This window comes from Saccostrea echinata, unplaced genomic scaffold (genome assembly GCF_033153115.1).
Source record: "Saccostrea echinata isolate AGI-Se365-2 ecotype Australia unplaced genomic scaffold, CSIRO_AGI_Sech_v1 ptg000014l, whole genome shotgun sequence".
Taxonomy (NCBI): Eukaryota; Metazoa; Mollusca; class Bivalvia; order Ostreida; family Ostreidae; genus Saccostrea; species Saccostrea echinata.
This window is the reverse complement of record NW_026889763.1, coordinates 1913326-1939762: the sequence shown is the minus strand read 5'-3', so window position 1 is coordinate 1939762 and position 26437 is coordinate 1913326. Positions and strand designations below refer to the sequence as shown.

The 26437-nt window shown below is 32.7% G+C and overlaps 1 protein-coding gene across 1 annotated transcript in view; it reads right to left on the bottom strand.

Moving 5' to 3' along the window:
- Nucleotides 1–5336: 5336 nt before the first annotated feature.
- Nucleotides 5337–26437, bottom strand: part of LOC133186621 (ubiquitin-like domain-containing CTD phosphatase 1) — a 50996-nt gene continuing 29895 nt past the window's right edge. Inside the window, exons 4-9 of the mRNA XM_061321856.1 lie at nucleotides 26081–26196; nucleotides 24267–24365; nucleotides 16406–16542; nucleotides 15916–16029; nucleotides 15269–15396; nucleotides 5337–5880 (exon numbers count right to left, since the gene is read on the bottom strand). Coding sequence (XP_061177840.1) covers nucleotides 5805–5880; nucleotides 15269–15396; nucleotides 15916–16029; nucleotides 16406–16542; nucleotides 24267–24365; nucleotides 26081–26196 — 670 coding nt within the window. The 3' untranslated portion in view covers nucleotides 5337–5804. The remainder of the gene's footprint in view (nucleotides 5881–15268; nucleotides 15397–15915; nucleotides 16030–16405; nucleotides 16543–24266; nucleotides 24366–26080; nucleotides 26197–26437) is intronic.

Here is a 26437-nt window from a genome sequence, read left to right as displayed (position 1 = left end):
AACAAGAAGGTTAGAGTACATGTACAGTTTATCATATTTATCCTGGAGCATCATAATTGATTGATTGTATCCTGTTTAACGTCCCAATCAAGAATTTTCACTCATATTGAGACATCACCGTGTGTCGGTGAAGGGCTTCAAATTTAGATCTATACTCGCTACTCGGGTCATTGAGCAGTGAGGGTTCTTTATCATGCCAACGCCCACCGTGACACGGGACATCAGTTTTTAAGGTCTCGTCCGATAGACCCATGACTTTCACATTTAATGCCGGGCGTTAGGCGAAGGAACAGTCACTACCTACGTTTACGTCTTTGGTTTGGCGCGACGCGTAGAACGAGAATCGAACCTGGGCCTCCCGATCACGAAGCGACGCCCTACCACCCGGCTACTGTGACCGATCTGGAGCATCATGAGTGTCAAAAGTAATCCTAAAATGCCTCTATTTCAGAGAATTTTGTCGTTGCTGCCACTAAACTAGTTAGAACTGGTCTTTTTAAAACCATCTGTTTGAAATATATCTTAAGAGGTTCGCTCCTGAGCTTTTGAGCAGATTTTTATCTTAACCTATATTTCAAAAAATCTGCATAATGTTTTAATTCTTACAATGAATTTGGATTCTACAATCCAATTCAACTATATTCAGTTAAAACTCAATGATTAAATTCCATACCAAAAGCATTAAGTGAGGAACTATATTTTGTGGCGGAAGATTTTTAGAAGAAAATGATCATTTTTTTCTCTTTATAAGTATTTAAAGTATGTTAAGTTTGGATTCCTATTTTTACATGCAGTCTGCACACCGAGTTATTTTGTGCAGTTAACTGTTTTATACTGGTCCTAAATTATATATTAAATAAACTGTCATGAATTCTATCATCATATTTGATACATATAGCAAATATATTGTGAAAATCAAGGAAAAAATAGCCCTAATTTAAGCTTAAAATTAGCACTATTTTAGTAATATCTAAAAATTAGCATCAAAGACCCCCACTAATTTTCTTTTCTGAATATATAATATAGTTATAACCATTCTTCTTAAATTCAGTAAAATGTCATTACTTTCAAATGAATTTTTTGCTCGTTAACTTTTTAATGCCAGAAAAATGAATTTTTTGAGTGTAAAAAAGTCAAATAATTGAAGCTGCGGAGTAATTTGAAAAATTTTTCGTTGTCGCAAATTTTAATGTGTCTATTCAAGATGAAATAAGACCGTGTCTGTTCCCATAATTTATTTGTATAAAAATATTGGAGGAAAAACTTTAAAAATTGATTTATGTATAAGACGTTTTTACAGTGCAAAAAGGTCAAACTAAATGCTCTGTAGCGCTAAAAGAAGCGCATTGACCCCCATTTTTTTGTTTTGATTTTTAGTTAAGCTATGTTTATAAATTCCAAAAATATACTTGATAAAAAAATCTCATTACTTTTGATGACAGGATCCAACCTCCTTAAGAAGTTGCTTCTTCTATTTACAGACCAAAAATACAATATCTTATGTACTTTCAACTACTTCACACGACTAATTTATACTAACACAAATAAAGTTAAGATTTTTTCACAATTTGTAGCTATTACACTATGAAGTCAAATTATTGGAGATATTCTGTAAGAATATAACAGGATTAAAAGTAAAATATCTAGCTTACATTTATAAAATAACAGCTTTAAAGCCCACATTTTAAAAAAAAATTGTAAAGATTTGTTAGTGGAACGGCAAAAATTAGAATTTTGAACATTACAGCAACATCTAAAACCAAAAATAAGTCCGAGAATATACACCAATCATTACATCCTAATTTTGTGCAGTGCAAGTTTCATAGTTTAATCATTTAAAAACATATCAGATTATATCGTAATTCATAAAATCCTGTTTTTGTTGGTGGCAACAATGAATTTGAGAGAGGGACGTTAATCATAAAGGTGAAACTTTCCATAAACCAGAGATTCATTTGGGTAAATTTGATAAACTTGCATCAATAGATGTTTTGAAAGCTCAGCGATTTTAATCAATTTTATGCGAGCGATTGGCTTCAAGAGGAGGTTCTCTATTCTACAAATTCACACAAAAATTGATTTACTTCATGAAACAAAACCTGAAGTAATTTGCAAAGTGTTTATCGTATTAAGCCCACATTCTCCGTGCTTTGTCGCCTTCGTTTGATTTTTTGCAATCTGGATTTCAGACAGATTGCAACACAGCCGATTACTTAAATTCTTGTCAATTTTCTAAGCTTTAGGTGGACACCAGTAAGATTTATTCTGACAGTTCGTCACAAATGATGTCCGTGGTATTTATCAAATTCATCTTTGTCACTGCTTTAAACAGAAATATAATTTTTCTGTGAAATGAACATTTTTACGAAGCATCATGATCATTACCTGCTAAGCAATGGGCGAAAGCTGAGTGTTATGTAATTAGCTTTTTATCTGAGAAAAAAAAAGAGTTATGAGAATTCATATAAATGTAGTTTCTAAAACAAGTGTGAATTCTCCAAGTAGAGATCCTTCTTTTTTCCCTAACTTTTCTAATGACGTGAGAATTTTCATTTATTTTTAATTAATAATCTTAGGTAAATTGTACGAGAGTTAGACAAAACACAGTAAGCCCAGTACAAATATAAACTAGAGGTACTTTGAGCACTGAGCTCACAAAATGATACCCCCCCCCCCATACCACCACCCCCGCAAGACTATGTTTTGCTATTGAAAACCCGAAATATGTGTCCGATCAAACAGTAAAATAGGATTACTGTTTTGTATTGTACCCTTTTTATTCGAACCGTGTGCCATTTTTGTTGTAAAGATAAAATCTGTAGAAGGATAAACATTTTGAAACATTGTAGTTTTTGGAGATCATGTCTTTCAACAATCTGTTGGAATTTCCATGGGTACCAATCGCGCCCCCTTATTAGCAGACCTACTTTTGTATTCATATGACGCAGAATTTATTCAAAAACTTCTACATGAGAAGAAGAAAACACTTGCTGTGGCCTTCAACTACACATTTTGATATATCGACGACGTATTATCAATTAACAATAGTTATTTTCATTCATATGTCGACTCGATATATCCCAGTAAGCTTGAAATAAAAGATACCACAGATTCTGATACATCTGTTTCATATTTAGACATTTTACTAGAAACAGACGTTAATGGTATTCTAACAACAAAGCTTTTTGATAAATGTGATGACTTCAACTTTTCAATCGTCAACTTCCCTTACTTATGTAGCAATATACCCTTATCACCTGCATATGAGGTTTATGTCTCTCAGTTGATTCGATAAGCAAGAGCATGCTCTACGTATGAACAATTTCTAAAACGAGGCAAGCTACTGACAAACAAGTTGACGAAACAAGGATATCAACAGTCTCGTTTGAAGTCATCTTTTCGCAAGTTTTTCGGTCGATACAATGACCTTGTCAGCACATACAACCTGTCATTTAGTCAAATGCTGACTGACGTTTTTCATACCGATTGTTAGGCCATTATTAATACACTGTACTGTCTACGGATATTTCCGTTTTTTTTGCTTCCCGATCATAAGGAACACACGGCGGGTGTGACCAGTCGGGGGGATGCTCACTTCTCCATGGCACCAGATCCAACCTCTAAATTTTGAGGTCCGAGTTTGGTCTGCTCCAAATTCGTATCGTTTCATTGGACTTTCGAGATTGAATACTGTTCGTTACCTTCATATTTCATTTCACATATCCCCTTTATGTATATGCATTAATAAAACACGAATATAATTAGAAGTAGATATATCTAATTGTAGATTATTTGTTTAATAACTTTTATCGAAGTAAATATGTAGGGTGAGTAGCATTTTATTAGTGACCAAAATTGCAGAATGAAATTATTTTGGTAATTACAAGAACTGTGTTTATTACAATAAGAAACCGACAGAAGAAAATATGTATCATACGATTCTCTCCTTGTTTACAGTTTAATTGAAATCGGAACTAAACCAAATTTTATTAATAAAAGCAACACAGTTCTTCGACGTAACGTTATAAAAGAATTTTATATCCTAGTGTAATCTTCTTGTGTAGCACGGTTTACTGAAAGGGGAACAAAACAGCTAGGCCATGACTAGTGATATTAATTACATAATAGCTAGCATTCTTAAGTCATGCAGATTTAAATTAGTTGAAATCATAGCTCCCATGTATACAAATGTAGGACTAAGCTGTTGACAATAGTACATCAATGGATCAACAAAAGATCAAAGATCAAAGATGTATAGGAAATTAACTTTTTTTTAAAAATAGGGCAACGCTGAATTGAATTATATTTCTAAATTATTGATTTACTTGGATTTATATTTTTTCTTAAAAATTATGGACCCTGAGGTTATGGTTGTGCAAAAACCATGCATCCAGTTTTTCCTAATACGCAGACAAGAAAAAAAATCATCTCAAGAGCAGCAAGGGCATGTTTGTCATACTGATACTGACGCATTCCCGTAATGTGTGGATTCAAATTCAGTTATTTCCAAAAATCCCTTCAGTAAGACCAAAATATGGAGTTAAAAATTTCATGTGAAAAGGGGAAAAAATCAAAAATCTGATGAAAAACAGCAGAGCAAAGAACAAGATTTCACTCAATAAGGGAATGATTTAATATCAGGATTTCCATGTCGTTCTGGAGAAGCTTCATTCTTTTATACCTCCATCATGTTAAATTTAATCCCCAATTTTGGTGCACCATATCCAAAGTATCAATAATATGATTTAAAAAACATAAACCCACACAACTTAGGAATGTTTCTGAAGCTTTCCATGTACATTGAATTATTGTCACCTATTGTGGCATCATCCTGTGAGGGCATGATTCGAAATATTTTTATTTGCACTACTTGGGTTGCTTACATAATGATGAATAATCACGAAGCAATGTTTATGAAAAGATGTTAATAAAGATTTATTTTCTGATATACATGTATTCCAATGTAAAATTTTGATCCCCAACTGTTGCCCCACCTGACTCCTTTAGACCACGATTTGAACAAACTTGAATACGCCCAACCTGAGGATGCTTGCATATTAATATGTCTTATGACTATGCTATTCTTGAAGAGTTTTTTCTCTCCTTTACAATCCCACATTAAAACTTTGATCTTTGAAATAAACATATAAAAATTATCGTCTTTATGGCCAGTGGCTCTTGAGAATTCTCTTAAGGAGACACCAATTCTAATTTTGTCTTTTTCAATACTATACATTCTTTAAAGAAGGCGTTTCCCTTTATTTAAACAAAATCCCCCCCCCCCTTTCATCCATTCTTAATGTGAATAAATATGCAGTGACCTATCATATAACTTTATTTATTTTTGTTTACCATATCTACAAGTTTTGTATTATTTACTTTTCATATCTCAATTCCGCGTTCTACGCAACTTTTAAACTTCATGTGGCTTGATTTCAATATCGATTTATAAAGCAACTGAAATTTACAACACAAATATTCTGACAAAAAAATTAACATACAATAAAAAAAATCTAATGTAAATGTATTTTGACACTCTACAATTCCTGTTGAAGAGTACTCCAAAAATGTTGTAAATATTCCTTTTTTGTCACAACAAAATGAAAAACCAAACCATGGAGTAAACGTGCAGAACGGTCAGTCAAAATCATGGTGCGAAAAAAGTACTTGTCCATCCTCAGATAACCTATTTCTTGTAGTGGATTTAAAGCTTACGCTTAATTTCTCTGGAAGCCCATGGTTCCATTCTCTCTCCTCGCTTGAAGGTTTTCTGATCACATGAACTGCTAATGATTTATTTCTTTTCATGTGTCATCCGCTTTTTTGTCAGATTTTCCTTCAACTGATTCTGTATTTTCATGTTTTCTTTTTGGTCTGTATCTAAAAAAAATGACAAGAATATATGTACGAAAATTTGATGAAAATTTGTCCATTGCCTGCAGTATTGTGTGTTTCAATTAATATTACATAATACATGTTTTTCAATAAAGCCGACTGATTCTTATCTTAAACATAACTAAAGATTACAAAGATGAATGTTATTTTAAAAGGCATATGGCATCGTCTCATATTAAATCAATGTTCAGCAAGATCCATTTAGTGCATGTAAGCACAATATTAACGGCCTTTCATTAAGCAACTTAATTAAAATACAAGTCACTTATAGCATCCTCAGCACAATGGTAAGTATGTACTTCTACATGCATTACACATGTAATGGACCTGTACAAAAGACTAACTTTCCCACTCATCCAGAAAATACCCATGAAAAACGGATGTGTTATCAAAAGCAAGTTTGATGATGTTGTATTCCTAAATGAACCATCTATGCAAGTTTGGAATCCTGCGCCATAAATTTATCCTGAAAATATACGGTAAAATCACTTATTTTTGTGGAGTCAAATTTTTGGTTTGACCCCCAAAAAATTGTTTCGTTGGGATTAAATTTCGTGACTGAAGAAGTATTCAGTTGATATATATTTTATTTTTATCAGTTTTGTTTAAATTCCTGGGTGTCTTCACACCACGAAAACAACGAAAAATACCCCCATAAAGAAAATAAGTGACTTCACAGTAGATCATATACAGTACTCAAAGATCTCTAGATACAACATCCATACGTCAAGTTTTAAGGACATTGGCAAGTCAAGGGTTTCCGGAGAAAGAAGGTTTAATACATGGGTTTTTTCACTTATAAAATAGTGATTGAGAGTGATCTCCCGTGTAGAATTCTCTAAGCGGTGGAAACCAATAAAGCGTATGTTACAGAGGTAAACAAAAGCACGTGTACTTCCTTCAACGGGTAGAATCATCTATACAGCAAGAAAGAAAAGTAGCAATGGCTTTGTTGTACATTGTATTCAGGGACAAAGAGCCAATAGGTCGTCATTTACGATAGTTGTGCTCAGTATGCTGAGAAGGGCAAAGATGTGACATACGCTGAAAGGTCAGGCCGACTGAGAACAGTTCTTAGCTAGGTCGTGTGAAGGAAGCAGCATTTAGTAACTACGAATGAAAAATAAAAATAAAACAATGCCAATATTTTTGTTACAATGTGTTTCAATCAATTCAGTCAACTACATGATAAAAACAATCAACCAGTCTCTTGATCAATTTTAGCTGTTAAGGGAAGCAACTCAGAAATAATGATCGGTGCCGGTATATCCATGTCTTGTTCCGATATATAATTTTTTAGCCAAAATTTCTAGAAGTCATAGGAAATGATGATACAATAATGTATATGATCCAAAAACTTTATGAAATAAGTGGGTTTTGGAAAAATATTATGGTGAAAAATTATGTTGGTCCCTTTTATCAACATTTTACATAGGAAATGCATTGAGAAGTGTAAAAACATTGATTTGACAACATCTAAAAAAGAAGGTTGGATTGGAAGGTAAAACAGTCCAGAATATAGCCTGTTTAGTACATTTAAACCTACTCAAGAGTTCTTGAAAAATTCTATACGATAACCAGGAACCTTGCCAATGTCCTTAACTAGATGGAGTTATATATATATATATATATATATATATATATATATATATATATATATATATATATATATATAATTACTGCTTAGTATGAAATAAGTTAGTTCACAGAAATGATACTCTATCAATTCAAAGTCTGTATTAGATGAGTGTTCTTTTTATCCTAACATTTTACAAGGGTTTCTAAAACATATATTTATCGTAAGTATGGTATTTAATAAAAAAAAATTCTATATGTGAGCAACATTTAAAAACGACTTTTTAGTAATCATGAGTCTTTTAACAATGAAATATTAACACAGAATTTTACCATTAAACCTTCAAGGCAAACTTCTTGTTTTTCCTCAGATATCAAATGTCAAACATAATTAGGTAATTTGTGCAGAATAGAGGAAAGTCTAACTAATTAGGCCTGAAAATTTCTTCAACAGATAACATTTAATAAATGTGACACAAAATCTCTCACACTTTTTGAACTCTTATTTTTTTTTTCATAAAACAGAAAATACAGGCTTACAACTGCTTAGGATTTCATCCAAGAAAGTTCAAGTATTTCTTCAAGCTTAAATTGCAAGCGTAAACGTGGAGGTGCACTGAATAAAAACAATTTTTTTACAAAAAAAAGTCCGGATAAAAGGGGGGGGGAATTATTTTGGTTTTTGTTTGTATGTTGTTTAACGTCCCTCTCGAGAATTTTTCACTCATATGGAGACGCCACCACTTGCCGCTAGAGAGCTGCAAATTTTGTCCTATACTCGGCACTTACGGCCATTGAGCAGTGAGGGATCTTTTCGTGCCAGCACCTACTGCGACACGGGACCTCGGTTTATACGGTCTCATCCGAAGGACCGGTCTCCACGTCCCACAGTGGGATTCGAACCTGCGACGTAAGGATCAACTCCTTACTTCGCGACTCTAGAGCAGACGCTCTAACCACTGCGCCACGCGGGCGACGGAAGTTATTTTTGCATTAAGGTTATAAGAAAATAAAATAATTAAATAAATAAATAATTGGGATATACCATTACATAAAAAGAATGGGACTTTCCACTATATGATAAGGATTATATCAGTACTATAACAATGATGCTTATTCTCTTTAAAACATCTTTAAAATGGTCTCTGCTTTTTCAGCTAAACAATGTCACATTGAATTAAACAATTTCTGAATTCGATCTTACAGATACGTAAGTACCATTACTTAGTTGATATTTTTTCTTCTCTTCAATCACTTTGAATTTCACAATGAATGCTGCTTGCTGCACCCCGAATCTTTTGAGTCTAATAAAAGCATAAGTATCATACAGTTTTTTCTATCTGACTTACAAACCCAATGAATTCATAATTTTAAAAAAATAATTTTTTAATCAACAGCAGAAAATTCTTTTGAATAGTACTATGTACATTCAGATGTACTTAAAATATACATCTACTAATTCAAGGTTGATTGATTGTAATCTATTTTCAGACAAGAAGTTTATGAATTACAGACAATACTTATCTTTTTCTTAATATGTTATTTCCGATTTATTGTTTCACTGGAGATCCCAGTAGTTGAGATATAAATGCAGAGATGTGTGCAGATAATGGAATTCATAAAACAATTTTATAATATTCCCTACCCAATTCTTAATTCATAGAGTAAGGATGTCAATGAGTGTTCAAGTGCTGGTACTGGGTCAGTCCTAAATTGCGTCAATATTCCAATACCATGAAAAATTTCTTTAAAAATGGACAAACGTTCAAGAAGTTTTTTCGATATTTCCTGTAGAGCACAACCTCGATCTCTTCAAATGTTCTATAGCATTATAACTTAAAAAATAAACTGCGGTAAGAAAATTATTTAAGCGAGTACTCAACTATCATCAACTACCCCCCCCCCCCCTCCCTCAAATAAACGACTATAATATTCGAGTAAAATATTTACAAAAGAGACATAATCTACATATATAAACCATACCTGAGATCATTAAGTCAGATTTACTACAATATACCAAAGTCATACCTTTGTGACTTTACCTACAATATCATTGTAAACAGCTGATGATGAAAGTTAGACAACTTCATTTCAACGAAATATTTTCTTCTTGATACATAATGCATATACAGTAGAAAGCAGATGGGCATGTATGGCGTATGATCTGCAGGAATCATGGGTACAAAAGATTTATAGTCTTAATGGCCATGATTTAGTCGGCTGATAAAAGCTAGACAGACTTTATAAAGTTACGCACTAGGAAAATGTTGCATTAATTTGAAATACCTTTTCAAGTTTAAGTCCACTGATCTTTATAGTTACGATAACTTAGTAACACTTCTGATAAATAATAAACATCTATTATAATACATGTAAGATAATAGGGTATAGTTGAATATTAAAGTTTCAGTAGGTTGGATTGATTGATTGATTGTGTGTTGTTTTACGTCCCATTCGAGAATTTTTCACTCTGACACATAGAGACGTCACCATATACCGGTGAAGGGCTTCAAATTTTGACCATTTCTCGGCACTCAGAGCTATTGAGCAGTGAGGGATCTTTATCGTGCTAACGCCTGTCATGACAAGGGACCTCGGTTTTTAAGGTCTCATCCGAAGGACCCGCAACTTTCACTTCAAAGTGCCGAGCACATGGCGAAGGAACAGTTGCTATCACTACTGGACGAATAAAGTGCTGAGAATCCCAAATTTTACTGATAATAATTGATAATTACTGATACCGTGCTGTTCTTGCTGATAAATACTGATATTTACTGTTATTCTTACTGTTGTTGCTGATAATTTTAGTTGTTTCTGATAAATACTGATAATTACTGTCGTTTTTTCTGTTGAGTCTGATAAATACTGATAAATACTGCTGATGTGCTGTCGACGCTGAGATTTACTGATAATTACTGTGGTCATTGTTCTTGAGCTGAGAAGGTGCTGAAATAGAGCTTAGGGTTGTTAAAACCTTCTTCAATCATTACTTTCTTTTTATTTAATTTTCACAACAACATTTTCATGTTTCTTTATATCTACTGCTTGTGATAAAAATTATGACACTGATCTCGATTACAATACGGTTGTGAAAATCTGGACAATTATAATAAAAGTTAAGTACCATTAAATAAAATTGTCAGCGTAAAGGGAAATATTTGCCAAGAATCTATGAAAATAGTACATGTATGTCTGTAAGCAGAATAAATGGAATTTACCTTTTGCATGAAGATTTCATTTTAACATAAGTCACTGTAATACTAAAACATTAAGGCTTTAAAAAAAAAAAAGAAAAAAAAGAAAAGAAAAGGGTGATAGCCCGACTCAAGAAATTTGGGTAAGGAGGTTGGTGAATTTTTTCATAAAAAAAAACACTCATCTGAAGTGGAAATAGTTATTAATGGGTGGGAAAAAATCGGGATAAAAAAAAATTCCAGAAGAATAGAAAAATTTTGACCTGTTTTTACTCGGTCAAGAGAGGACAAACAATCATTTTCTTTTTAAAGATGGCCCAACATGATAGCAATTTTTTTAAATTCTTTCCGAAAGATATGCATAGTTTTAAACATTTTTTTTTAATGTTCGGTTCTTCTGATCCCCCCCCACCCCCGTAAATCTGCCCGAAAGTGATAAATTTTATGCTTTTTTAAAAAATAAATTGAGAGATGAAAACAGGGGTGAATATGTTCCGTCAGGAGGCACATTTTTTTATTTATTCATTTTAGGAATACGTAATGCAAGCATTCGTAGATCGTCCCAGAATATAATGTTTATACATGTGCAACCGGCAGATGGGGGCTGATCAAAAATTATTTGTCAGAATTAAAGTGTAAGTGCAATGGTATACACGTGTACATGTAATTTTGATGTTGGTCTCTTACAATTTCACAAGTGACCACATAAAATATTTTTATTCAATCAGTTTTAAAAATCTCATTCATTTAATTTAATTTTATGGAATGGAAAATAAGAAATGGGACCTACTAAATGTAAATAATGGATTATTAAGTTGATCGATTTTAATATTCTGAGGTCACAGATCTGAATGGAATACACGTTTAAATTAATTTGTATTGATCAGAAATCGAAGATCAACCCGTGATTTGGCTTTATTGTGTACATGTTAGGCACAGGGGCAGAACGGGGTACAACATGTATATTCCATGTAAGTTGTAGTGGTCAGCGTAACAATGGGCACTAATTACCCATTGTTCTGCGTCTGCGGCCACCGGTGTTAATAATAAACAAATGAACCTACACTGTACATGTACTAAGTCTTGCTACTTGGAGCAGGAACAATCTTTATGGATGTACAAAAAAAAATAATATTTGTTATCGATTTTGTTGACAAATTAAATTGATAGAAAATATTTAGCAAAATAGTACACAGTACAAAATTAAAAAAAAAGAAAAGAAATGAAGTTATATACATTGTACAAACCTATTAATTAAATGAAGTAACTTAAACATGTTAAAATAAAATAAATTTATTTTAATTCACGTAGATCTTTGCTTAGTATTTAATTTCATTTGCTAGTTTTACGTACATTTCTTGAGATAAAGTTTAAAGAATATCCGGGGAGAGGGTGCTACATGTAAATTCATTTGAATCTCTCTTAACAGTGTTAAACTGTTTAAGGGCCTGTAAAACGGAGACGAGAAAATCAAAAGGAAGATTTCGTCTCTATCTAATAAATAATTATGCAAAATTTATACGAGATTTTTGTTTTTAAAAAAAAAGATGGTTTAGTGATTTAGCAATCTGTGTAATGATATTAGCATCAACTGTTCACAATTCAGAAACGCGAAAACTCCACATCGCTGAATCCGAGGAAAAAATCTGTTACATTGTATGACTTATGAATGTCAGTAACATGCTGATCGCACTCATGAATAAATGTTATTATAATAGCTGAATTTTGTATTGTTCCTTGATTCTCTAAAATAATTTATTCATGTATATTATAGATATTAAGTTATTAATATATGCATAACTTATGGAACTTAAAACTAAAGAATCAACCTTGCGCCTAGCAGCCTAGGTAAAAGTCTTTCATCCCCCTTTTTTCTGCTACAGTCTGAATAACTACATGTAATTGAATCATGTCGCGTGTACTTTGAGTACATTGGTCTCGCACAACGAGAAATGGAATGGACAACAAATATTATACTCTCTGTACAAGGTTATTTCTAATTTCACTAAATGCATATATCGTAAGACATACAATGTACTAATATTTGACCCGATTCTCAAAACGAAAGTAGAAACTTCTACACGTGGTGGACATGTGAATATTTAACACGGTGTTTTAGAACAACCGAGTAATTTCAAGTTTTGTTTTATTTTGTTTTTTAGCTGACGGACCGCGTAGCAGGTTATTAATTTTTTTTAAATTGATCTAGCTGTTACCAGTAATTACGTACATCGTACTAACGAAGAAAGAAAGATGCGTACATGTATTTCATTGACTGAAAATCACACTACATAAGATTTCTAGTTCCCGATGGTTTAAAAGATAATTAAAATGAAAATAAAAACAACGAAAGATAGATAGCTTGATACCACAAAATGATATTTAAAAAATTGCGAGGAGGACATAAATTATAGAACTACATGTAGAGCACACTAGCCGAGTATATAAAAGATATAATTCATCATGATTAAATTTTATTAATATTTGAACCTGTCACATTCTTCGTTAAAGGTTAATATATGTTATATGAATAGATTTTTTTGTGAGAAATATTTAATACTGCCTAGTTAAAAGGAGAATGGTGGGGGGGGGGGGGGGTCTTAACTAACAGAGTAGACGGAACCCATGTTACTTGTCAAATATTCAGGTTCTCTACATGAAAATATATATTTAATTGCAACCATTGACTGCATTAAAGATGCTTCCTAAAAGTTTTAACGACAGTACAAATAAATATGAAAAAAATATGAGATGGGATTTTTTTAAAAACCTTTGTGAATAAAAAATTATTTTAAAAAGTACCTGCATAGGTAGAGTAACTACTGCATGAACACCCCCCCCCCCCCTTTCAGATATTAACAACAAAGGAGAAATATAAAGATAAAGGAAAACATAAACATTTATGATCTAATTTTAACATTAAGATGTAAAAAAAATAATAATAATAAAAATATAAAAATAAATAAATGAATAATGAAATGTGAAAACAATTCAGGTGATTTTCATTTAGAATTTAACTAGTAAGTAGATTGTAATGAATTTTGTTGATAAAATACTTTTTTTAAAATAATTAATCAGCACTCAAGCTTTTTTAGCACCTTCTCAGCTCAAGAACAATGACCACAGTAATTATCAGTAAATCTCAGCGTCGACAGCACATCAACAGTATTTATCAGTATTGATCAGACTCAACAGTAAAGACGACAGTAATTATCAGTATTTATCAGAAACAACTAAAATTATCAGCAACAACAGTAAGAATAACAGTAAATATCAGTATTTATCAGCAAGAACAGCACGGTATCAGTAATTATCAAACATTATCAGTAAAACTTGGGATTCTCAGCACTTTTTTCGTCCAGTAGTGTATCCATTTTTTATCGACTTAGGTCAGTCGCGGCCGAGATTCGAACTCACGACCTCCCGATCACGAAGCGAGCGCTCTACCGACTAAGCTATCATGAACGGTCAGTAGTTTGGAGGAACTGCTTTCACTTTCGGTGTAACTGAACCAAAATTTATCTAGTATTTTGAAATTTTAGATCAGTACATAAAATTAAAATGAATGTATTCATTAAAAAAAATTAATGCTCCATGCGAGGATCAAACCAAAAATTTTCTCGATTCCAGAGAGCTTTGGACCGGTACAACATACAACTTAGCTATCATCGCTACTCTGGATTTTAAAACGGCAATGAAGCCCCACATTTACACAAGGGGATTTTTTTATAAATAGAAAAGTTCAATTTTTATGATCTCAGGTCTTCTCTCCATTTTTTACAAGCGTTTGCTCGTTTCCTTGAACTAAATGCACAAAAATAATGTTTTAAAATCATGGAGAGACGACCCAGAGATAGGAACTCTTCACAAAAGGTGTTTAAAAAAATGTAATGTTATGTTGTACAAGTCACTCATCTAACCCATTTTTAAGTTATATTTTAGCAAAATTAAAACACGACATCGGGAAAATATGAACCTGATACATCAAAAGAATGCTATAATTTGATGTAACAAATCAATGACATTTTCAACTTTTCCAGTGCGCCCAGATTCCTGCCGAATGCCAATCAAATGCGTCCTCGTTCTTGAAAATCCAAATATATAGCTCAGGAAGTTTGGAAATGGTAGCAAAGCCGATATATGGGTTTGAATTTAATGAATATGTACATGTATAACAGATCAAATTAAAATATATCAGATACTTACATTGTATTACATCAAAGAATTGACTGTACCTATTTTCAACAATCTTGAAATGAAATTATGAAATTAATGAATAAGTTTCCCCTTTTCAAAAAAAAAAAAAAAAAAAAAAAAAAAAAACAGAAAAGAAAAAAGAAAAAAAGAAAACAAAAAAAAAAAACAAACAACAAAATATTCTCTCTTATTATGCAAGATATCTACAGTCTATTTAAAAGGGGAGGGTGGATTGGGTTTGAATAAATTCTAGATCAAATATGGTAGTGCGTGATGCATGACCTCCTACTAGCTTGGGCTATATAGTGGGTTAACTTTTTGGTTTGATCTGTAGTGCGCTGGACTGGCATGCCAGAGGTCCGGGGTTTAAATCCATGGAGAGGCACAAACCTGTTCTTCACACATACCTTTCCCAGTGACGATGATTAAGACCTGTGAAGTCATCTAGAGCTGCTATGTCTTTGAGGTATTTTGAAAGTTTTAATAGTTCTCTATCCTTATCCCTATTAAAATGAGCTTCCCTGAAAGCTCGTATCTACAAAAAAAATTTGAATCATAAAACAGAGACAACATCATGCCGGAAAATGATTAAAAAGTCCTTCGTGTTAGTAAAAGTTGCCTTTTTATATCTGTATATAGTAAATTTCCATTTTAACTACCTTATTTTTTTGGAACAAAGCATACTGTTAATGTATTTACATATTGCAGAAATTGAGTCTTCAACAATTTAGTTAGCAAAGATTCGATTTAGCACTTTCTGAATGTGCTATATATGAATATAATGTACAAAAAACATTTAGCATTGTATTTGATTTAGCAGAAAGCAGCTAGATGTAAATAGAATACATGGCCAAATGTAATACGTTTACAGTATCTTTATTCTTTTTCATTATAAGGTATTAAGTTAAAGGCCATATATGGAATTATCTGTAAATACTATTCCCGGTTTGTTTACAGAGACTGGGCTTTTTCAAGTTATATGCATTGCCATAAATAGAGAGGAGTAATTATAAATGGGGTGCCAAGGCTTTCTCATAGCAAGTTAACTACATACCCTAAGTCCTGTTTGTGGATTCATGATAAAGTTTCTTCGAATATCATCAAACATAATAGTATTTTTGGCACTCCACTGTTGATATTTACCCCAGATAACTCCTAGTGGCTTCACCTTTAAATATAGAGCATTTTTACATGTATATGTGTTTACCCATTCTTAACTGTTTTAAAATATGCCCACATGTTACATGTACAACAATAATTTGCCACAAACTTTAAATAATTCAAGTTTTTGTATACTGTAAAATTACTTATTTTCATGGGGTCAAATTTTCATGGTTTGAGGAGATTTGATTTCGTGGTTTTAAAGGAGAAATATTATGCAGCAGTATGAAATTTTCACAGTTCACTGGGGATGTGAATTCGTGTGTCTCTTCACCATAAAGACAACAAAAATTAAACCCTCATCAAAATTTGTGATTTCACAGTAAGCAACAACCAAAAATTAGATAAATTAGTTAAATTATGGTATATTACAGCATTTTCACCTCAATGACTCCATATTTAGGTGTATGAACACTTATCATGGCGAGGCTGTCTAACATGAAGCAGATCTTGTAGTTCGGGTTTGAGGTAACTCCTAACTCTTTCATCTTTACCTCCACCCATTTCATCCCTGTGGCAGCTATCAAAATAAAGATTTGAAACCTGAACATATCTTGAAAGACTGGTAATCAAAAATTACAAAGTTCACCTCGAGAAATGTTATGCACAAGTTATGCGAAGTTTCGCACGTGAAAATAAGTGTTTAAATTTATTTGCATACCTAAATGCATCATCATGCATGTTTTGAGACAATGTTGTTTGTAGTTACTTTCAAATGGACCTGTTTCAAAAATTTTCACCTGGTCTCTCAACCAGAAAATGTAGATCAGGGCCCCCTTTTACAAGAGAACTTACAACTAAGACCAATATATAATTTTTATATATAACTTTCCATTATACATTATTTAAAAATGGTTTTAGTCTTTTTAATAAGAACTTTGAAAGAAATGTAAGTCGTAAGTTCTTTTGTAAAACAGGTTCCAGATCAAGCATCTGAAGCAAGTCTGGTAGTATGTATCACTAGATTCATGCAAGTTTGGTCCAGGTTAAGCATGTACTGTAGTTACTTGGGAACAGACTTGGCAATGAATGCTTCTAAAAATCTCAACTGGGATGCTGACACAGAGCATAAGCGCAGTTATCTTCACTTTATAGAGTTGAGCTAAAAATAATTTGCACTGAATAAATATTTTAATACTATACTGAGCAAATGATTAAATGTTTTTTTTTTTAATAAATTTGTCTAAAAGGCATTAAACATGTTTAATAAGGTCTAATAAGGGACATCACAATTATATATAATATTATTTAAATATTTAAAATGTATCATTCTGTTTGACACTACACGTAAATTTTGTTCAACTTGAAGTCATTTTTGAAGGGAAATTGTCTTATTTTTTACACTTAATGAAAGAAAATTGAATTATAAGAAATAAATTGTATAGCTACCGAAGTTATTTTAACAATTAAATGCTTTGTTTGTAAATGGGGAATTTAATAATTGCAACTTTTGCAGAAAAAAAATGTACATAACCCAAAACATTTTATGTATTTCTATATTAATGTATGTATAAATAATTGTATAAAGTAGGTTTAAGTACGAGGGCTGTTCTATAAATTACGTCCTCGGTGCTCGGAAAGAAACAAAAAACGCTTTTCAATGATTTTGTCTTAATGATTTCCCTTAAATATGCTCCTTTAATTGAAACACATGTCTGTAATATATTTATCCAATTCCTAATTGTTTTTAGAACACATTTTTGAGTATGCCCTTCGTATACTGGAATATGACAGATTCTATGATTTCCTGGACTTGTTTCTTCTTTCTGAAAGGTGTTTTTTCAAGTTTGGAAAATGAAACAAGTGGTAGGGTAAAAGATCTGGCGAATATTGTTGGTGTGACAAAACATTAACTTTCTGTTTATCCCAAAAACCCCTTTAGTATTCAGGACATGTGGGTTTGAACGCTGTCATGAAGAAAATTAATGCAGAAGATTCCTGATTCTGGTTCCTTCTTCTCATAAACCTTTCGATTTTTTTTGCAAAAATTTTGCTTTCTAGACTCGTCCAGAAATTAAACGGCCTCCCCATACAAGAATCTGAACACCAAGACCACTACTATTGAAGAAAATGGCATATGAAACTTTCTTTGTGCTCTTGCAATTCTTTGCTCTTCTCAGACCCTTGCTAATTTGGTCATGTGCATCTTGTTGTAAATTTTCCTTTAGGGTTCAAAACAATGCATTCAGGTTTTATTATCTGTTAGAATTTCAGACAAACGTGTATAACTACAATTTCTGAATTTTCAAAAAAAAATTTCGATATTGTTACACGCTGTCGTTTTCACTCATTTGTCAAAACAAAGGGTGACCATTGAGTACAAAACTTTTGTACTGTCAAATGTTTCTTTAAAACAGTGTGAACTACCTCCAAAATTATGCCTACCGAATTTGCTATGCGTCTTAAAGTCAATTTAAACATCATCAATGATAATTTGTTGAATTTTGGCAAATATTACATTGGTTTTGTAAGTCCTTGTCGCCAAGGACAGTACCCATTTTGTATGCTCATTTTCCATTTTTGATCATTGAAATCCACCTGCTAAAGTGTCTATAAAACAAACACTGGTTGCTGTAAACATTACATATTTCAGTTCATATTACTTTTGCATTCCTAACAAGTTTTACATGAAGCATATAACTTCAATCTTGTTAACCGATTCTTTACCATTCATTTTTAATGCAGTGTCTCGAATAGCCCTTGTTTTCCAGCTTCTCACAATGAAACTATATGATGAAATGTGGTCACATAAACGGTTATCAATTTATTAAAGACTCAATAATGAGAAAAAGCCAAGGTAAATGTAAAATATTTTCTATATTGTACGTTATAGAGTTCAGGACATAATTTATTGAACAGCCCTCGTATTTAAAATATAATCGTATTCTTTATCTGTATGTCATGTTATGGTTCACTGATGGAAGAGCCAATTGTCAGGTGACCTTGAAAACCAGTTCTAACAAGCATTAATTGATTGATCAAGAGAAGTAGTTTTCAAGAGAAATAAAAAAGAAAATATTTAGTGTATATATACGAAATACTTGTATAATTTCGCATGGAACACATTACACTTATTATAAACTACTTCACAGTTTATATAGAGCGTGCATAAACTGTCCCACACAGGTTATACAGTAAAACTTGAGTAGCTAAATTATTCTTTAAATAACGAAGCTACAAACAACGATTTTTTAAAATGGAGACCGGTCCTTCGGATGAGACCATATACACTGGCACGAAAAAAATCCCTCACTACTCAATGGTCCTGAGTGCCGAGTATAAGTCAAAATTTGCAGCTCTCCACCAGCAAGTGGTGACGTCTCCATATGACATTGAGTGAAATATTCTTGAGAGGGACGTTAAACAATACACAAACGAAGCTACAAGGATGACATTAATACTCAGAGTTTCAGTTTTTGGAAATGGATTGATATAAAGTACAATGTCTTGTATCAAAATTGTTTTAAACAAACAAAATAATCATGTAATAAATGAATATCAAAATTTAATATGTTACGATTTATGACAATATGCAACAAACAAAGGTAGATGAATGGTAATGCAGAGGAAATTCAGACTTTTTTTTTTTTTTTAATTTTCTGATTTTTTTTAAATAATTTTTTTTTTTTTTATAAAAATTATTTTTCTATCTTTTTTCACATAGTTTGGTGAAATTTATATTTGTGAAAGCTCATGTATTATTACAAATAATTTGAAGGCAAACAATAGAAAAAATTCGAAATATGCAATGATCAAAAGCCATTCCAGACAGCGTATTTCAAAAATATGAACATTGACCTTATGTAATTTGAATACCAGCAGAATTAGGACAATACAACTAAACAGAAGCTATGAGTAGTGTGGAGTTCTCATCATTCAGTTTTTGTAACATTAGATTTTAATTAGGTTGAATCAGAAAATTCAGAAATTTGCCAGAGGAAATTCAAAATGGACTATTTCAACAATTTTATTTTTCAAAATCTAATTTTTTATTTCATTTTGTAAAACTATCCTTATTTTCAATATACTTCATTATCCAAAGCATTCCCTATGACCTGTAATATTTCGAGGAGAGAGAAAATATTAGTCATAGTTTTTAGCATGTTAATGGGGATTTTTTGAGAAATACTCAAGGTCACTAGCAAGCATAAAAAATAGATCACTGACCTACTTTTTTGAAAGTGAAAAAATATAGCACCACAATTGTAGATCTACAAAATGTACAAAAGAAATTTTTTTCTTGTCATCAATGGAATTCTTTTGCCATCTGATTTAATATTAATGTCATTCTTTAAGGTTCAAGCAACTGCTTGTTACATATTCTATCACTGAATTTTGTTTAAAACTGAATAATGTTTATAATATCTTTATAGTAACCATGGTAAAGAATATTCACATCCATTAATACAAAATAATCTAATATTTTGATTTATTAACACATTTTACTAATAACAAGAGGCCCATGGGCCACAGTGCTCACCTAACTTTGGCCTTGCTGTTTTCACCTGATTTCTCTCCCCCCCCCCCCCCCCCCACCCGTAGTACTTATTGGGGCCCTGCCCTACCCCAGGGGTCATGATTTGAACAATTAGAATCTACACTACCCCAGGATGCTTCCACATAAATTTCAGCCTTTCTGGCCCAGTGGTTCTTGAGGAGGAGATTTCTAAAGATTTTTTCTGCATATTTCAATTGAAATTTGGATTCCCTATTGTGGCCCTGTCCTACCCCCGGGGGTCATGATTTGAACAATTTAGAATTTACATTACCCCAGAATGCTTCCACGTAAGTTTCAGCTTCTATGGCCTAGTGGTTCTTGAGAAGAAGATTTTTAAAGATTTTTTACTATATATTTCAATGTAAAACTTGAATTCCCTATTGTGGCCCTTCTCTACCCCCTGGGGTCATGATTTGAACAATTTAGAATCTACACTACCCCAGAATGCTTCCTTATAAGTTTCAGCTTTTCTGGCCTAGTGGTTCTTGAGAAGAAGATTTTTAAAGATTTTTTTTACTATATATTTCAATGTAAAACGGATTCCCTATTGTGGCCCCATCCTACCCCTGGGGGTCATGATTTGAACAATTTAGAATCTACATTACCCCATAATGCTTCCACGTAAGTTTCAGCTTCTATGGCCTAGTGGTTCTTGAGAAGAAGATTTTTAAAAATTTTTACTATATATTTCAATGTAAAACTTGAATTCCCTATTGTGGCCCTTCTCTACCCCCTGGGGTCATGATTTGAATAATTTAGAATCTACACTACCCCAGAATGCTTCCTTATAAGTTTCAGCTTTTCTGGCCTAGTGGTTCTTGAGAAGAAGATTTTTAAAGATTTTTTTACTATATATTTCAATGTAAAACTTGGATTCCCTATTGTGGCCCCATCCTACCCCTGGGGGTCATGATTTGAACAATTTAGAATCTACACTACCCAAGGATGCTTCCGCATAAGTTTTAGCCTTTCTGGCCCAGAAGTTCTTAAAAAGAAGATTTTTTAATGACCCCTCCCAATTTTTGTATTATCTTGATTATCTCCCCTTTGATGAGGACTTGGCCCTTCATTTTTACAATTTAAACTCCCCTTCACCCAAGGATGCTTTGTACCAAATTTGGTTAAAATTGGCCCAGTGGTTCTTGAGAAGAAGTCAAAAATGTGAAAAGTTTACAGACGGACGGACGGACAGACAACGGACAACGGGTGATCAGAAAAGCTCACTCAAGCTTTCAGCTCAGGTGAGCTAAAAACATGAAGCTTTTTGTAATGCTATTTTCAGAATGAAAATCCAACAATCTGCATTTGATTACATGCATAATCAGCATGATCAGTGACAGATTTGAAACACTTCGTTTTTAAAATACTGTTTTTATTGAAATAGAAATCTGTATTACTTTCCACCTTATTTTGGACACCTTTAAACATTTCCAGACATTATTTGGCACATAATAATTGTGAAGTCATAGTGACTATGGTATGCACTTCTGAACTGAGAGCATAACAAGAGGCCAATGGGCCACATCGCTCACCTGGGTAACTTTGGCTATGCTGTTCTTTACCAGATTTCCCCTTGAAATACCTATTGTGGCCCCGCCCCAACCCCCTGGGGTCCTGATTTAAACAATTAGAATCGACACTACCCAAGGATGCTTCCACATAAGTTTCAGCTTTTCTGGCTCAGTGGTTCTTGAGAAGAAGATTTTTAAAGATTTTTCTTATATATTTCAATGTAAAACTTAGATTCCCTATTGTGGCCCTGCACTACTCTTGGGGGTCATGGTTTGAACAATTTAGAATCTACACTACTTGAGGATGCCTCCACATAAGTTTCAGCTTTTCTGGCTCAGTGGTTCTTGAGAAGAAGATTTTCAAAGATTTTTCCTATATGTTTCAATGTAAAACTTGGATTCCCTATTGTTGCCCTGGCCTACTCCTGGGGGTTTGATTTGAACAATTTAGAATCTACACTACCCCAGGATACTTCCACATAAGTTTCAGCTTTTCTGGCAGAGTGGTTCTTGAGAAGAAGATATTTAAATATTTTTCCTATATTTTCAATGTAAAACATGGATTCCCTATTGTGCGCCCACCCTACCCCCAGGGGTCATGGTTTGAACAATTTAGAATTAACACTACCCAAGGATGCTTCCACATAAGTTTCAGCTTTTCTGGCCCAATGGTTCTTGAGAAGAAGATTTTCAAAGATTTTTCTTATATATTTCAATGTAAAACTTGGATTCCCTATTGTGGTCCTGCCCTACCCCTTGGGGTCATGATTTTTAGAATTTAGGATCTACACTACTTGAGGATGCCTCCACATAAGTTTCAGCTTTTCTGGCTCAGTGGTTCTTGAGAAGAAGATTTTCAAAGATTTTTCCTATATGTTTCAATGTAAAACTTGGATTCCCTATTGTGGCCCCGCCCTACCCCCGGGGGTTTGATTTGAACAATTTAGAATCTACACTACCCCAGGATACTTCCACATAAGTTTCAGCTTTTCTGGCTCAGTGGTTCTTGAGAAGAGGATATTTAAATATTTTTCCTATATTTTCAATGTAAAACTTGGATTCCCTATTGTGGGCCCACCCTACCTTGGGGGTCATGGTTTGAACAATTTAGAATTTACACTACCCAAGGATGCTTCAACATAAGTTTCAGCTTTTCTGGCCAAATGGTTCTTGAGAAGAAGATTTTCAAAGATTTTTCCTATATATTGCAATGTAAAACTTGGATTCCCTATTGTGGCCCCGCCCTACCCCCGGGGGTCATGATTTAAAAATTTAAAATCTACACTACCGCAAGATGCTTCCACATAAGTTTCAGCTTTTCTGGCTCAGTGGTTCTTGAGAAGAAGATTTTTAAAGATTTTTCCTCTATATTTCAATATAAAACATGGATTCCCTATTGTGGCCCCGCCCTACCCCCGGGGGTCCTGATTTTAACAATTTAGAATCTACACTATCCCAAGATGCTTCCACATAAGTTTCAGCTTTTCTGGCACAGTGGTTCTTGAGAAGAAGATTTTTTAATGAACCCACCCTATTTTTGTCTTTTTTTGATTATCTTTCCTTGTAAGAGGACTTGGCCCTTTATTTTAACAATTTAAACTCCCCTTCACCCAAGAATACTTTGTACCAAGTTTGGTTAAAATTGGCCCAGTGGTTCTTGAGGAGAAGTTGAAAATGTGAAAAGTTTACAGACGGACGGACGGACGACGGACAATGGGTGATCAAAAAAGCTCACTTGAGCTTTCAGCTCAGGTGAGCTAAAAAACGAATTAATCCCCGAGACATTTCTTCTTACTACCTCATTTTTCACTTTAACAACCTGTCAAAAAGATTATTTCTCTGTCTAATATGTGCATTTTTTTTCTCAGAGGTGGCAAATGAAATCCAAAAACTGATCCCAAGCAAAATGGAATTGTCAAAAGTAACAGCTAAAGTTAAAGTTGCAGAATCTCGAAACTTTAATGTATTGAATATAAAGAACATGTCAAACTGAGTAGGCCTTTCCCAGCTTATAATGAATTTTGAATTTCAACTCCGATACCTTGTACATCCAAAGGTTTTAAAACTACATGTACTTTTATGCTCTACTTAAGTTTTAAATTACAATGGGGAATAAAAATTTAACAGATTTATTGGTATCTATGTGTAACATACGGTTTTAATAATATTCTAATTGGTCATTGCAGTTTTTTTTTTTAATCATATAATGAATATGTCAATCATTTATGCACTTACACCATATTACAATGTCGTAGTCTTCATAAGCTGATTGCAGAAATTCATGTAAGTATGGTCTCATCAGTTCATTAGCTGTTTCAGCCACAGATCTGTGATCTGAAAAAAAAAAATGAGAAAAATGAAAAGAAATACTGTGACATACTAATTAGACCAATTTTATGCTATTGTCTTTAAATTAAAAGATTTACTTCTGCATGGTTTTTGCTGCTCTCTCAGATATAATTCATCATTATTTATTTTTCAATGTTGAAAAACCAGCTTTCTGTAATGAGAATGCATGCAGCTCTACCTCTCTAAAAGCAACACTTAGACTGTAGCAATGCCAATAAATAAAATTGGTCTCCTTGCAACTTTTATTGAAATTGGACTAAAGTTGTATGAGGTGTAACCTCTTGAAAGAATTTCACAGATATTTTTATCATAAATAACCATGGCAACATCATTTCTCAAAATAAGAAACCAAAACTGAATTGTGTATCTTAGGGTAATTTACTTTTGTACCAAGTCTTATTTGTATTTATATCACAGTAAAGCAAGGAGGAGAAATGTTTTGAAAAAAAATCACAGAAAAATTGATTTTTTATTAAACATGGTGAAACCATTTTTTGAAACCAAAAACCAGTAAACAGAATCATGTACATGTCTAAATGTTGTCTACTTTGTACATCCAAATTTTATTGACTGTAGGGGGAATTGCGATTTCAAAGGATTTTTTTTAGAGATTCTATTTTTAGTAACAATGGCAATATCATTTGTTGAAATCAAAAACCGATCAATAGAATTATGTATCTTAATGTAGTCTACTCGAGTACTTATTTTCACTGAAATCTGACGAAAATTGTATGAGGAGTAGCATTATGTAAAATTGTTTACAGACAGAAAATTGGATATAACAGATACTAAACCATCTCATAAGGTCTTCAGGATCTGGCTTTGTGAACTTTAGTTAAATTTAACTATAGCCATTATCTTTGTGTTAATGCTACATTAAAATTAACTGAGAGTTAAACCTGTTGTACAAAAGTTAGGTGACAGTTACAGCTTTAAATTAATTTTCTGATTTAACTAACAAATTAAACTGTTTACCTATGTACATGTACATTAAATATTTAATTAAACAATAAAATCAGAATTGTAGATTGTTATTATTTGAAAACTTGTTGGTGGGAAAGGGAACTTACAGAAAAAGAGAGAATAGAATTAAGAAATGTCTGACTTGAGCAACATTATCAAATCCGATTCCGATTTAGAGTTGGGCAAGAATTTTGGACATATGTTTGGAAATTATATGTAGAGAGCAACAAGATGCTATTCCATATGGGTAGATGCAGGTACTTTTTTTAAAATCCAATTACATATACATGAAACGTCCTAATATTTTATGAAAAAGATCATCATTTCACAAAAGTAGACAGCCTCAGTACGTTAAAGGTTAAACTCTACAAACTTCAGGCATGTAAAGGGAGAGGGGGCTATTTCTTTCCACTTTTTGTCATAAAGATGGATGCATAAAAATTGGCGATGGTGAAATAAATGGATGTTTGGTTGGGAAATCTCAAACTGGTATTTTTATTGGTCTAATTTGCCTTGAAATACAAAGCAGCTTCAAAAGTGTTGAATGACACAATTTCAAATTAATTACATATCAAATTTTGAATAGTTTTCAAATTTCATTTTAAGAGTATTGTCATTTTAGTCTTCCGTATGAAGTTCTGTTGGTTTGGAAAAAAGTAGTATAACAGTCTCTGTATACATGGTATACTTGTTGCCAAGAATAATATACATATGTATTATGTAAAACTTGCACCTACCAAACAACGTGTAATCAATGTCCAATACCAAGAGTTTCTTCCCTTGCCTTGGTTCATTTAGTACAGTGATTTTATAGTCTTTGATGCGTCTGTCAATTTTGGATAGATATTCTTCTCTAGAACAACAAAAATTTAAAAAATGCTGACTTTAAAAAAAACTGAACAAAGTTATCCAAAATTAATTCAATTTTATAAATCTGCTATTGCTTCTCAAAATTTGAGAAGCAATAGCAGATTCAAAACCTCTAATTAGATTGTTTTTGAATATATGTAAAACATCACTACCTGAAGGAAAATATTACATTTCTTATCCATATAAATAAGAAATAAAATAAATGAAAACATTAACATATGATA